We start from the raw sequence: 15,439 nt of genomic DNA, 5'->3' as shown, positions 1-15,439 counted from the left end.
TAACTTGGGTTATCTTTTATTTTTGTTTACATTAGATACAGAGCATGAGACTGTAAATAATATATGTTGAAAACACGACAACGAAAAATGAATAGCTCGTTTTATCACGCTAATATGTAATTTGAAATTGATAGTAACTTTGTGAATAGTAACCTTATTGATCCAACAATTAGATTGTGGAATTGTGTCTCTTTTTTTTTATACAATGTAGTAAGGTTACGTGTATATTTATGAAATAACAACTTTATTATCCCTCGTTTTTTCCTTCCCAGGTTCTACAGAGAGATCATGGCTAAGTTTTTCATATTGTATGTTTACAGTTGCATATAAAGAAATTCCGAAACGAGATGGACACTGACTGAAACCCAAGGTGGGAGGGGGATTTCAATTATTTTCAATTTACTATTTAGACAACCAAATGCTTCCAGTATTAGTGGGTTCCTTTCGGGTCCACCTATGATTTACTGCTAAATAAATTTGTTTAACTTAAGGTGAAGTATTACTTCCTTACGCAGATCATTATCCAAGTGAAAATTTGACTAAAACTAAGGGTTTTTGAGATAAACTACTGTCTGAACCCTATGTTCTATTTTATGCCCACCTGGCCCAAGGCTAAGTGAGCTATTGCCATCACTTGGCGTCAGTCGTCGTCGTCGTTAACAGATTTTTACAACTCTTCTCCTCTGATACTACTTGACTAATTGGAATCGAACTTGATATTAATGTTCCTTGGGGTATCCTGCATAGAACTGACGTGGGGATTTTTGATCCATCGAAAAACATGACCACTGTTACTAAAAATAAAACATAGGGATCGGATAGTAGTTTTTTGCATACATCTCCACAACCCTTAGGTTTAGATAAATTCCTTCAATTGCTAAAATGATCCTGATTATTAGGAATATAAAAGTCTTCAGAGATAAAAGTTGTAAGACTTTAAAGAGTAAATTCCTTGAAAAGGGAAAATGATGTTGTTTTTTTTTTTTTACATTTCAGCCAATATCTTAAAAACTATGTTCGATAGAAAGAAATTCTCAATTGTTAAAATGATCCTTATGATAGTCCTACCAAAGTCGTCTTTGGTCAAAATTGTTGAACAACTTCTTGTTAAATTTATTACATTTAAAATGCAGAATTCAACCAGATGAGCGATTCAGGCTCCTGGGGCCTCTTGTTTATATATGCTAGTAAGTTATATGCTAAATAATTCAATATTTATTACTTCAGTAAGTGTCTTACGGCTGCATTTCGTTTATCTCCACATACCTATTTTGGGCATGAATTACAGTAGTACTGTATCAATCAGAAGCCCCACGCATTTTAATGTTTCTTCAATTAAAATGGCATCTTGTTAAACATACATTGAAATATGAAAATAGTTTTTAATGATATTATAAAAGTAATATACAACTGACGCGAGTAGAGTTGTTAATATACTTCAATTTGAATGCTTCGAGTTACATTGTAAGTAATTGCAATATTACTTGCACTTTTAAATTAAGAGAATGGTACAAATAAAAAAATACTGTTTATTACATGATGCTATTTTCAGTTAAGTGGCAAAAAACGTGGAGCTTTACGTCAAACATTCATGCATTATATATTAAATGAGTCCAAATAAAGAGTTATGACAAATGCAGACCTTTTGTTGTTGACTGCATGGTAGCAGATAAGCATGCTAGATATACATTTCCGCGACGGAAAATTGAATTTCCTTCATTCCATCCCAATTCAGCCACATACATGTACCTGTCCTCGCTGAAGTATATTTCACGCATACTCAATGACAATCCCGTCGTATAAATAAAAATGAGATGTTAAGCCTTCAGACAAGTCTGGACTCTGTAGAAGTATATGCTTTCGTTAAATAAGAGGCTAATTTAACATGGGTCAAGATAAAGCACGATTAAACAGTTAAGGTGCTCTTCCAAGCCTTGTTATATATTATTTCCAAGTATATCATTACATGTACTTTATTGGTTATTCCATAAAAAAGATGAGCTTTAACCTATCCGAATCTAATATCATTGCTCTTCTGTTTTAACTCTCACTAACAAACGAAAAAGGTTTGTCTTGCATGCAGATGCACCATTTCAATTCAGTATTAGCCAAAGAGAAATAAGAAGCACTGTGTGCCACACGTATGCAGATCCTTTATCATTGATAAATGTTTCATAATTTAGAAAAATTAGGAATTACTGAAAAACGACTGATGCCCGATGAAGGACTAACATGTTTAACTGACCCATGAAACTTAAAATCCGTTAAATATCATAGAATATAAAACAAATGTACAAATATTTTTAATGTTAAACTGTCAACTATATTTCTCAAGAATGTACATCCAAAATTTGATTTAATATTCAGTGTCCTCTGATTAAACTATAAAAATGAAAATTTAAAAAGTAATCTGGTTATTTGTCCTTATGTTCCCGAGGCGGGTCAAGCTTTCTAAAGTAGAAGTCGAACATTAACATTACTGGTATAATCAGAAAAGGACAGTAAATCGCAGAAAGTTTAAGTTTATCAGTAATCGTCAACTGTCCAAACGGACTTGGGTGGCTGGAATCAGTGATTAACACATTACACAAGATAGCTAAAGTCGTTGTACCAGCATGGGTAGCATATATCAACATAGGTCGCCGAATCCAACTACAATATTGTATCCCTGAAAAATAATTGAGAAGATCAGATGGGACAACCAGTATGTTTGTAATACGAAGCAGATCAATTGTTCATTTGATACATGCAGGCATGTACATGTACATGTATGTTGTTGGATGCAAGAATATAAATATTGAAAAGCGCATCTTTTTGCGCGAATGTATACATGTACATGTAGACAATGTACATATCATAAATGCTTCGTACCAAACAAATGATTTATTCAAGTTTCTGTTACTATTTATGCAGTGTACAGTTTGTTAGCTGGAATGTTGGAGCTGGCAAGTAATGTGCCGTTTGTCGGAGCTGAAAAGTAATGTTCCGTCTGTCGGAGCTAGCAAGTAGCGTCATTTATTAGAGCTGGCAAGTACTGTCATTGATCGGAACTGGAAAGTAGTGTCGTTTGTTAGAGCTGGCAAGTACTGCCGTTTGTCGGAACTGGCAAGTAATGTCGTTTGTCGGAGTTCGTAAATACAGTTGTCTTTTTTCGGAGACTGTAAGTAGATTCCTTTGGCAAAGCTGACAAGTAGCGCCGTTTATAAGAGCTAACAAGAAGCATTATTGTTGGATTCAAAGTGCGTAGATACATACTACCGCTTATGTTTTTGCTGTACCACAAGACTGCAAACGTATGGGATCGAACACAGCTGTCTAAAGCTGCTCACAACTACACTGGCCAACAGCTATTAGATAGCAGCCGTATTAACATTAGACAGGATGTGAAGCATGCTGTCAAAAGTTCACTAAATTCACTTCTATTTTATTCTAACTTTGAAACAATTAACAAGCCACAAAACTAGTCTTCGTTTGTCATTCAGTAGTTGCACCTTTGGGACAACAATAATATAGATGATATTTTATTTATTTATTTATTATGTTTTCAGTGCAACTTGAAAAGTATCAATAATTACAGATATATACGAATGTATGTAACAACATTATCAATAACATGGAATTTGTTTTCTCATACCAGCCTACAGACAGTGATATCAAAGTGGCACTTTACAAGATGGTTGGTGATAAGACTAATTATACACGTAGTTAGTAAGAATAGGGCATATGTAGAACGATTGAGATTTGTTATATTTGGTGGATTTTTCTACACCTTGTATTATCGAAGATATGGCATTGGCAGTATCTGAATTTTATATGGATTTGGAACTTAAAACAATAGTTGGTATTACCAAACTTAATCTTAAGTCTAACCTTGATGAAATGCCTTAACAGCAATGACGAAAAATGGCAGTTGAAAGAGAACTTCACAATAAATAAATGATTGGAACCAGGCTGGTGGATCTAGCATCATGGAGTCTTTAAACTCTTTACAGTACCAACGAACCAAATCAGTTACCTGGGAACAATAAATAAAGTACAGTATTAATAAAGTATATCAACTTTTAGTACACATATCCTCATCTAATAATAAGATCCATGTCAGCTTAACTTGACAAAATACACGCGGTCCGTGTGGGATTCATTACAGTGAAGTTAAAAATACGTTCTATTTTTTCCGACGCTGTCGGCATAGTTTCGCTTTTAACCCTTAATTTGTCCTCAAGGACACTCTTCTATGGAAACGCAAGTCACTTGATCGCAATTCTGTTTCCCGATTGGTCAAATACTGATAACTTCGTGGCGTTCGAAAAACAATGAATAGAAAAATTGTAATTGCGTGCCATGTGTTATTTTCTTGAAAGAAATGTAGAAATTGCGTCGGCTATCTTTTTTTATAGATAGTAGTTCTAATCAATTGACAGATACACAATGTATCTCACGACCATTTTGAAACAGCACCATTGAAGTGAGTGGCTGCAATGAATTACTTCGTTTCATTTGTTCCGACTATGACGCATTTGTAGTAGAAGAGAGACAATCCTGCTGCTTTTCATTGAACAAGTGAATGATTGACATGAAGCAGCTAGATGCGACCGCAGAGGTCTTGCCCTGTACAGTTTGGGGAAGTATTGACACACAAAGCTTGATTCAGATTTAGTAAACTAATTTGATTGCGATTTGAATACGATAAGAATGTCCTGAATCAAAGTGGCTTCATATCACCTACACGGTTCAAGTCACAACTACCAACTTTTATATAAACCTTCCAACTGGGTTATGACACTTTATGATGCAATTTCAAAGTCATGCATCATCCAGACATTATAGGAAAATTCATTTTGTCTTGTTCCCTTTATGTCCAACAAAATTTCCAAATTGTTTCTAGACACAATTCCAAAAGTTGATACCAGAGTCAATTGTGTGATATGACCTTTTGGTACAATCTCAAAGGGATTCAATTATTGTAATAATCATGGCCCAAGTTCTTGTCCAGACTTAATGAATATGCTTGTTTCTGGTCTTTATTACAAATCTTAATTCTAAACATTTCATGTTGCAACTGGGTGTGTATCTCTATATCAATCAAAGCCTTCCTTTTGTGGTATGACACCCTGTGGTACAATTTCATAAAGTAGATAAGTAACTGTGCGGACTTCTTTTTGTCTTTCTGGTTGTAAAATATACATTATTGAAAAGACATCTATAACAAATTTGTTACACACGTTCATGGATTAAACACGAACAGGGATATATATGTTGCTACAAGATTGAAGTCATCACTACAGAAGTTTCATGGTCGTCATCATGAACTCGTGGATCGTTATGGTGTATCCATCTGCACCATTAAAACTGATTTATGTTTGATATTTATTTTGGTATTTAAACACCAGGCGGGGTCTCTAAAAATGTTCGGATTGAGGAGAGAAAAATAAGTTGTACATAACGTAATGTACAGACGTTATAAATAAAGCGATACAACTTAAAATATGTTCTCTCTCCAGATAAACGCTAAAGAGTCTTAACAATGGTCTTTGTTTTTATCTTTAACTTTTTACTAAATGTACACTTGAACAGTGTATGGTTATATAACAATAAAATAACAATACAAGACCGTATTTAAAAGATCGCGTGGTCTTATCCCCAATATTTCAATAGGAAATATGATCTTCGATTAGCTATAAAATTACACGCAACATGTCTAGGAATCGTGAAAGTCCGTTTCGAGTTTTCTTGGCTCCCGGATCCTTTGTTAAAAATATGTATCTAGAAAAATTACTAAAAAAAAAGAAAAAGAACTAATATGGAAGGACATTTTTGCCATAAAATACCCTATGCAATAATAAAAAAAACCTCCTTTTCGTATTAGTCGCTCACACGTGGGGAATATTCGGCCCATGTAGTGTAGTGTGAAAAAAAAGGCAAAAACTATACTCGTACATGTAAGAATGGAATATAAGTGACCGTGTAAACAGAATCGAGAGGGATTGTTATTAGTATCATAAATTTTAAACTATCAAATGAAATGTACAATTTGAAAACAACATCTATATTTAGACTGATGTAAACGTAAATTAAAATACAAATCATGTATATATATCATGTATAAGTATATATCACTTACTACACTTGGATAAATCCATTGAGGAAATATGGCTTGTGAATCTATGAAGATTGCCACTGGAATGTGAATTATAAAATAAAACTGAAAAAGAACATCTAAATACTTCATGATTAAAACAAGAAATCGAAAGTAGAAAAATAGGTTTCTGAATCGAATGCCGTCCAAATATGAATTATTTCCGTACAAACAAGGTAACTAGAAACCAACAGTTCGATGACACCGCTGGTGGACAATTGGTCATCGAGGGTATTTACCAGCTTGCCTGCATGATTCGCAATAATTCATAGACTATTTTCGAAATTTGCAGTAGGCGGTGGCACGAAATTCTAACAAGATTGGTATGCATCAATATAAAACAGTAGCTAAGGCATATGCCAAATAAACCAAAATCGAGAATTCGTCGCAGTCGTTATAATTTTACACATGTAGCTATAGTTAGAATAGGCATCCTCAAGAACATATGATACAGTTTGGTTTGTTAATGATTTAAAAAAAAAATGTTGTTTTGTAATTTTCTGATCTTCATTTGGTTAATTATACTGGTACATTATTATCGCCCCTTTGCATGAGATGAGTATCTATTAATTAAATTGAATGTTGTGTTGACAAACAAACTTGACGACATTTTTTTGTGTTACTAATTTTATGTTATGGATTTTGTAAACACAAACAGAAAGGATTTTTCAATGGTTCTTTGAGTCTGATGGATTTATTATATCAAGAAGCTAAGCTAAGTTAAGAGCTAGTTTCAACATATCTCATCAAAATTTACTGAAAAATGCTCGTTCTTTTCTGTCTGATCTTGAACTTTGTAATATTCAAAGACGAATAGTCGAAATCCGAGCTATTCAATCCAAGAAATTAAGAAGTAAACAACTTCATAAATTGACTTGTCTAACTTGAAACGAATTTCCACCACGACAATTGTCTACCTTTCATCTTTTACTCTATCTGAAACTGAAACCAGGATTTTGTCTAAAGGTTTGAATTTCTGTGCCACCCCTTACAATATAGATGAAGTTCAACTTGAAGATAACCTGGATAAATCTGCTAGATCCCTCAGGCTTAAAGAACATTTTGCTTTTCAGTTTTTAGAGACTTCTTCGGAGAAGCTTCATATTTTTCCCTTTCATCCACTCGGCTACCATATTAGCTAATTTTTTGTCCTACGCTGACCCAAATAATTTCATTGCTAAATTACAAATATCTTGAGAATCCTCAAACTTTTTACAGTTAGTATAAGCCTTTGAGAAAAATTCTGCCTCTTTATGTCCAAATTTTGTCGCCACAATTACAAAGATTCTATGGCAGCCAACAGAACGTGTGACTGGATTAAATTGGCTTTGACGCTAATATCCTTACATGTGACAAACTCTCCCCTACCTGGCTCTCGGCAGATTTGTTGGACATTGATGTCATCTTGTCTTCCATTTCCTTCTTACTCTCAATATCACTCGGTTTGTTTCGTACAAAATAAACAAAACTATGAAGACTTGGAAATTCATTACTTCCTCAAATACCATAAATCAATCATTTTACACAAAATAAAAATCCAATTCAATTAAGCTTAAACATGAAAGCCACAACAAGTGTCTCACCTGTAGGCAAAATATCTGAGTAGGTGTAGAATTCGGTGTAGGATCTTGAGGCGGTGTGTTCCCATTTTCTGCTCCATGAGTACTAGCACTAGTTGCAGTGACAGGATCTGGAACATTTCGGGCTGCCAAAGCTTTCCCTTTTGGGGCCCCGACAAGGTTAGCCTGCATAACGGCAAAATGCATCAGCAATCTAGCATTCTCTATAAGTGACTCCTTGCAACACAACTACAAAATAAAAATAGGGAATAAATAATAATAATAATAAAATAAAAATAAACTTCAGATTGTCACTAAAATACTAAGAGTCCCTAAGAAAGAAGACAGACTTGAGACATTTCACAACTAAATAGCTTGAATAATTTAAAACATTTCCTCGTGACCGTTATTAACCATGGCCGAACAAAATTTAAAGTCTAAAGGGGAAATATATCCAAATTCAAATCCAACAACATAAGAAAATTGCACAAAGTAAATAAAATCCACAGCTTCTGATATTGTTTTGACAAAGGTAAAAGCGGTACCAACAATCCCATTCTAATAAAAATAAAAAAAACTTATCGTCAAAATATCATTCAAGGCCTCGCCTGTCAGTCCACCAAATTCTAGCTCCTCAAAAGTATAATCCCCTAAGGGATGATCTTTCTTCATCCTATGCAGACGATCAACCGGTAAAGTATCTGACTGCATTCTGACAAACAACTGTAAAGGGAAGTGGCCGATAAAGACTAAGTGGTACTATATAAAACAAATTAGGAACAAAATGTCAGCAAAGTGTAAGCCTGAATCAACAAAATACATGTTATATACATAACTCCATACTCAACTGACAAAAAATGCCACTCAGATACAAACAAATCTGCTGTCTGCTAAGTCAGTAAGGAGGCTTGTATAGGGGGTATCTAATATCCCGTATCCCTAAAACTTTTAGTCTTAATATCCCTTAACATATTTATTAAAAAATATATATCCCTAAAATAATTTTTAATATCCCGTATCCCTAAAAATTTTCAAGGTTGTAATATCTCATATCCCATTACAGTAAATTGCCTAATATCCCATATCCCTAAAAGTAAAATAGCAAATATCCCGTATCCCAATATGCCCTATGCAAGCCTCAGTAAGACAAAAAGGCTGAAAAGTAGGGTGGCCAAATTTATAAAGAATACACCCTTCTCTGTTCTTCTGAGCTATTCAAAACAACAATGAACAATGCCAAAACAAACACATGAAAAATGTAGATCTAAAAAACTGCATAAATTTCACAGAATTTCAGAAAAGAAAAAAATAAAGCCAATAAAACACATGTATGCATGCATTGTACGAATTACGCACAAATGATTTACAATTAAAATGAATGTAAAACCAAAAACAAAAACACCAAATGCTTTAAACCTAACAGCTGGCGACACGGAACGCACGAGAAAAAAATGGCCGCCTAAGTTAAAAGTCTAAAACTAATTAGTTTAACTAGTTTGAATTAACTACATGTAAAATATACAAAAACACACCAGGAAAAATCAAAAACATATCGCTACTGTGTTTCCGAAATCGGAACACACGAGGACTCACGATGTTACCATCCACGTGGAACAAGGCCACCGACAGACAGACAATAAAAATAACTACGTGCCTAAAATTACACGCTGAATACTATTAGCATCTGTTAAAACATTCTGCCAAATAAATCAAAAAGTTAAAACGTGAACAACAAGCACGTGTAAAAACCAACAGACAAAAAATACACAACTCCGTCACAGTCCATTCATATCATGCACACAATCGTTCATCGAACTATCCAAAACATATAAAATGGTCTAAAACCATCTAAAGCACAACCAATTATATCTACAGATATACATTAACCAATTGTCATATGAAACCACAATCTTCTATAAAATTAAAATACACGTGTCTGAAAGACGCCAGAAACATGCATACCAAGCTTCGTACCCAAAATGACACGCCAAGCTATTTAAAATTTGCAATAATAACCTAAAAGTTATCCATTGCACATCCAAATAAAATAAAAAATAATATTATTTACCCAACACCAGGCGTATCAAACTCAAGTGAAAGCCGCTGGTCCAAAGCTATGCGTTCTCCTCGGCTGTTCAGCTAAGAATGATTTAAACACCTCATAATTCTCTTGAGATCTCACTTAGGATACGAACATAAGCTTGAATGGACCCTATACGTTAATGTTACAAGAAATACGGAGACATAATAGGTAGTTATATTAGAACTGTTTGTTTCACTGTTTGTTTTTTTTATAAAATTGTAATTATTGTTATGAGGAATAATAGCAGATATGTTGGTTAAATTCGAACTATAAAAGACACTTTTGAGAACAAAAGTTAGTTCAAACTTGATTTACATCCCTTTAAAATACCCAACTTAGTTGATCAATCAATACGATTAATGACTGACACCAGTTACTGTAACTGTAAACGTACTTATTTTCGCGATTTCTAATTTTGGCGGATTCTGGCAAAGTAAACATATTAGTGGATATCAATTTTCGGGGTTTCAAAGATATAAGCGCTATATATTGTTAGAAATCAATTTTGCAGGTACTATTTTTCGTGGTTTTCTGTCCACCGCGAAAAAAACGAAAATTAGTACACCGCAAAAATCAATTTCAGTTACTTATTTGGGATTCGGATCTTTTAAAACCAATAAGCACAAGACGTTCTGTTGATAGCAAAATAAAACAACTGTTCATGTTTGTATTCAGACTTTAATATAGCAAAACTTTCAATGTAGATCAATGTAGATCGAATAATATGGAAACATGCAAATCGAATATCTAAATTGTCTCTGCAGCTATATATACATTTCATATGTTTGTATCACATTCGATTTCATTAAGCCTTTGTAGCATTCATTTGCCAATAAATAAAATCTAGTCCTACCCCTTGAATAAAAAAAAACAAATCAAGAAGACTTTTGCCACGTAAAACAAATATTTTGGCTGTCAACGTCATTTTATTTATGACACTGGCTGTACTTTTCTGAAAGAACAAAACACAATTTCCCCTTTTTAATCATTATATGATTGGTAGAATGGCTACACCAGTTCACGATGACGACCATAAAAGATCTGTATTGATGACTTCAATCTTGTCACAACATAATCATGTTCCAGAAGCCTAATTGTAAGAAGTCTAACGCGATACAAAACTTCTACGTAGTTACGGCAAGCTCTGGCATAACGTATGAATTGTGATATGAAAACTCCATACGAAGATGGTTGACACAGATGAAATGAAAGACAATTGTGAATGAATAGATCCGATGTATTAAATCCCCGAAACAAGGATTTTTTAACGATAATACGTCATCTGTAAAGCGAAAACTAAGATTAAAGGTAAACGATATTCTTTCTTTCGGATCAGATCAGCTATAAAGTCAGCCACATAAGAGTGAAGGAATAGGTCAGCAGGTAGAGGAGCACAATTTGTTCCCATTGGAATGGGACAATATTTAAATGGAGAGTTTTTGCATGAATAGTCAGGTGGTTTACCTTGAAGTTCTCAATCTCGAGGTTCTGCAAAAGCCTTCTATCATTTAAATTTTGGATGCAATAGGTGAAGTATAGGAATATGAAATAATCGGTATTGATTTGTCCATCAAATATTGGGGAATTTTGTTGGTTACGTTTTTGTGATGATGGAAGTTAGCCATATTAATAGCATCTATACCTTTGTTGACAAAAGATAGTGGACGAAATGATCGTTATTCTTCATTTTGACCTTTTATACAAACTGGTTTATAAAGAGTCTGCGAAAATCAATATTCAAAACTGTGGCAACAAGTCTGTTTAATGATGCGCTGATAATGGATCAGAAACAAGAGTGTTAAGACTTGTTTTGTAAACGGAGTGTAGTAGAGTGAGATATACAAAATAGAGTTTAGTGCGATATGAGACGAAATCAAAGAGATTTTTGTATGAAAGGAAGAAGACCTTATAGGGAAACATCATGCATCTTAGGTGACGTGTAGTGGCGATGACCGTGAATCCTTTTCTTGCTTTGATTTTTGTGCAATAAATTCGTCACCTTCATGCTGTGCTTATATTGGCTTGAAAGGTTTCCTTTACTTTTGATATTGTCATTGCACCCGTAAGATATTGCAGTACCTAGTCTGCGTATCCAGTATTCCTCTCTTCCCCTATGATAGTTTTTACCTGGGACGGGAGTGTTCGTTGGATGGTAATTTTTGTCAAGAATAAGAATTTTTCTATCGTTTAAGGAATGAAAATTTATCGCATTTGTCATACATTTTGGTCATTTGTTCTCCCTTTCTATCTATTTGTAAGGTAGATCAAGATATGAGGCTAACGTTATAGTGACTGTGATGTCCTTTATCTCAATTTGTTTGGGTTAATGTGATGTTAAAGTCCCGCACATTAGATTGCTCAAAGACTGATATTGATATTAGATAATCTTGCAAACGATGTTTCTTCTTTTGGATAGGATCATCTATTATGTCTGCTTCCTGATAGTGAAGGAATAGATCAGCGAGTACGGAGTACAACTTGTTCCCACTGGAATACAATGCTGGATGCCTTTTAAAAATATCCACTTCAGTTGAGATTTATTTTGTTAATAAGAAATCAAGCATTTTGACAATCTTGTATACGTAAACTTAGAAGAATATGTGGAATCGATCTGTACAAAGTATGAATAATATATACCAAGTACTACGTATTTTTTATTTAGGTGACAGAAATCCGAAGACCGATCTGCATTTTGTTTTCTTCAAAATGCTACATCACACTTCTTTTCACTGATATTTTGAACACTTTCATTCTGTATAAATAGATATTTGTTTTTTATCGGCATATTTACCCAGAAAACAGATATTCAGCTTTCAATATTGAACTCAAAGCTATGTAAATGACAAATGCCAATCAATTTTTGGACCCAATCTCGTGAAACCACGGAGTCACATGACAAGACTTACATGCTCAATTATACTGCTATAGAAAATACTTTGGTATTACATCTAAATAGTTTGTTCCGGTACTCTAACAATGAAAAATACCCTATCATTCCATTCACTACACTTTTGGTGTCATGTTTTTCTTCCTCGATCACGACGGCTTTTTAAATGTATAAAATGTACAGCAACATAGTCAAATTCAAGACAAGCATTATAATTAAATATTTAACCAGTAAACTTTTTTGTTCTGTTGCGACACAAGTACATGTCTACATATAAAGAACGAATTGAAAACGGGAAATAAGTCAACGAGACTACAACATTACAAACCAGTGACAAGAAAAAATAACGAAACAGTCTATGATTCTTTAAAACGTGGGTTTAAATTTACCAAACCTCGGAAACGATAGATCCTGTTCGGTTTATAGAAAAAGACATCACTTAAAAGGAAAAAAATATAGCATGGAAATAAATAAGGTTCAAGATCACTTAAGCAACACAAAGGCTAGAGGCTTTGAGCAGGGCAATCGAAAAAAAAAAACCGTTTCAGGTTGATCTAATTTAACATAGTCCGTTTGAAAACCTCTATCAAATCCTAATAAAAAAAATACAAGATGAAGCTCAACTCAAAGGATGCCAGATTTGGCGTACAAAGCACCAACTAATTACCACAAAACAGAGCAACATCTGGCAGCTATTGAAAAACCAGCTCCGGACCTCAATAAAAACTAGTGCAGCTCCCGTTAGAATCGATAAAGACACTGTATTGTTTCATCTATCGGTTTACGTGCTATTTTTCTCAATACAGTGAACCTAAAAGAAAATATTTCTATTAACCGGAATCAATTAGGAAAGTCACATATCTTACATTACTGGTTGACCTAATCTACCAACTCCTTCAGGTTTAATATTTAAATAGAATATCTTATACCTATCATACATATGAAGAATAGTTATTATGTATAGCAAATAAGGGTATCTTGTATTATGTTTTGTTTTGAGGAATTATGTAAGATTAGAAATAGACCGAAATATACCCCATTGATATTGCACTCTCTGCCCGATGCCAAAACGTCAAAACGACCTTTCAAATCCGTGTTAAATATTAAATGTTATTTATTTTTTAATTCAAAACAGTACTGTATTTCCATTGACAGATAAAATGTTTGAGTATGATTGTTGATATGTATCTGAATGAGTTAAATCATTTAACAAATATAGATATTACCTTAAACTCCAAAAGAAAGTTCATTGACTCAAAATATTAATTTGAATATTTAATTTCATTTTTTAATCATAAAAGATTGTTTGCATATTTATTTGGAATCACTAGAGCTTCACTGAGAGATTGTGTACCCGTATACTTTCTTTTCGGTTTAATTTTTATTAGAAAAAGATTAGAATACGGTGAATGTGGATGTAAGGTCATCTTGATAAATATGATGATTGTTTTGTTGCTTTGCACTTTTATCTATGGGATTCAAGGTATGTTATAATCAGCACATTGTATATTGGTAGTCACATTAAATGTCATATTAACAAAAAAAAAAAAAATTAACATCGCTATTTAAGACATGTCTCTAAGCCTAATTGCAGTACATTGCCACTTTTGCCACTTTTTCTCATACAGCAACCATGTACAGTTAAGGGGCAAGCATGATCTTACGCTATCTATATTTTATAAAATTAAAGACATGTAAATAATTTCACTTCATCTGTAAAGATGTGCATTTAATACTTTAATATTATTTTAAAGAAGTAAATGGGATCTTTAAAAAAATATTTCCCGACCCTCATAGATAAACATCCATAATAAATCAATCTGTAATTCAATCATTATTTAATTAATGAATGCCTAAACTATATAAGTTATAACGGAAATTTTAAAAGATTTTAACCGGAATATTCCTGATATTCCGTTAAGCATGTAACTCTAGAGGATATAAAATACACTGAGAGGTCCAAAAGATTTTATAAACTTCATATTATTTAAATTCCTGCCATAAGGAGACCCCTCCCAGTAAAATGTACAATAGATGTGTGTGAAATTTCTGAAAAAAAATAGAATATTAATTAACGTTTGGGCTTATTTACATGTAGGAGGAATATCTTTGATAAAATATTTCAATATACTACAATGTTGTGTAACCCTTGTCCTTTGCAACATGTTTTACAAGACAGAACAAAAATGGTTTTCAGTTTGTGAAATTTGTAAGTCTAAATCAAATGCTATGGAATGAACTTTCGAACTCTTGTTTTATCTGAAAAATTACAATAGTAAGTTAGATTTCCTTTAGCTTTTGTCGACATGCGTAAATATAACACATCCCATTAATTCACACATATTACATTCATATAATTAATTATATGAATGTAATTTGTGTGAATTAATGATGTGTTATATCCAGGGACAAAAACCAGACATCGAAGACAGAAACACACAACGAAAAACATAAAATAACCATAATTACAACAACAAAGTAAGTGGCCGACTCACACTCCACTAAAAACTAGGAGCATAGAACAGATGCACCGGTAGGGTTAACTTCCCCTGCCTTCTAGAAATACCGGCGAAACTGCTCCGAGGTAGACGAAAGGAAAACTACGACACGTTGAACAAATTGGTTGTCTATAAGTAAAACAATAATTGCTTCAAGTTCTTCCGTTGTCTGGTCTTGCCGGTTGCTTTATTTTATTTTTGTTTTATTTTTTGTTTTGTTTTGTTTTGTTTGTTTGTTTGCTTTTTTATCTCCACATGCCAAACTTTAAATTAATA

The 15,439-nt window shown here is 33.4% G+C and overlaps 2 protein-coding genes and 1 pseudogene across 2 annotated transcripts in view; 1 reads left to right on the top strand and 2 right to left on the bottom strand.

The window, feature by feature from the left end:
- Nucleotides 1-2,290: 2,290 nt before the first annotated feature.
- Nucleotides 2,291-6,277, bottom strand: LOC148609654 (sigma intracellular receptor 2-like). Its single transcript, XM_088541052.1, has 3 exons — nucleotides 6,122-6,277; nucleotides 3,871-4,015; nucleotides 2,291-2,668 (listed from the first exon to the last, which is right to left on the bottom strand). Exons 1-3 carry the CDS (start codon nucleotides 6,227-6,229, stop codon nucleotides 2,415-2,417), a joined length of 507 nt encoding a protein of 168 aa, XP_088397178.1. The 5' UTR covers nucleotides 6,230-6,277; the 3' UTR covers nucleotides 2,291-2,414.
- Nucleotides 6,278-7,237: 960 nt separating this feature from the next.
- LOC148609653 (uncharacterized) lies at nucleotides 7,238-8,406 on the bottom strand (annotated as a pseudogene).
- A 5,626-nt stretch (nucleotides 8,407-14,032) lies between these two features.
- Nucleotides 14,033-15,439, top strand: part of LOC148609652 (cadherin EGF LAG seven-pass G-type receptor 1-like) — a 47,396-nt gene continuing 45,989 nt past the window's right edge. Inside the window, exon 1 of the mRNA XM_088541904.1 lies at nucleotides 14,033-14,148. Coding sequence (XP_088398030.1) covers nucleotides 14,103-14,148 — 46 coding nt within the window. The 5' untranslated portion in view covers nucleotides 14,033-14,102. The remainder of the gene's footprint in view (nucleotides 14,149-15,439) is intronic.

This window comes from Perna viridis, chromosome 8 (assembly GCF_037379345.1).
Source record: "Perna viridis isolate PV_CMFRI_1.1 ecotype Kerala chromosome 8, ASM3737934v1, whole genome shotgun sequence".
Lineage (NCBI taxonomy): Eukaryota > Metazoa > Mollusca > Bivalvia > Mytilida > Mytilidae > Perna > Perna viridis.
The sequence above is the reverse complement of the archived record's forward strand: the minus strand, read 5'-3'. Positions and strand labels throughout refer to the sequence as shown.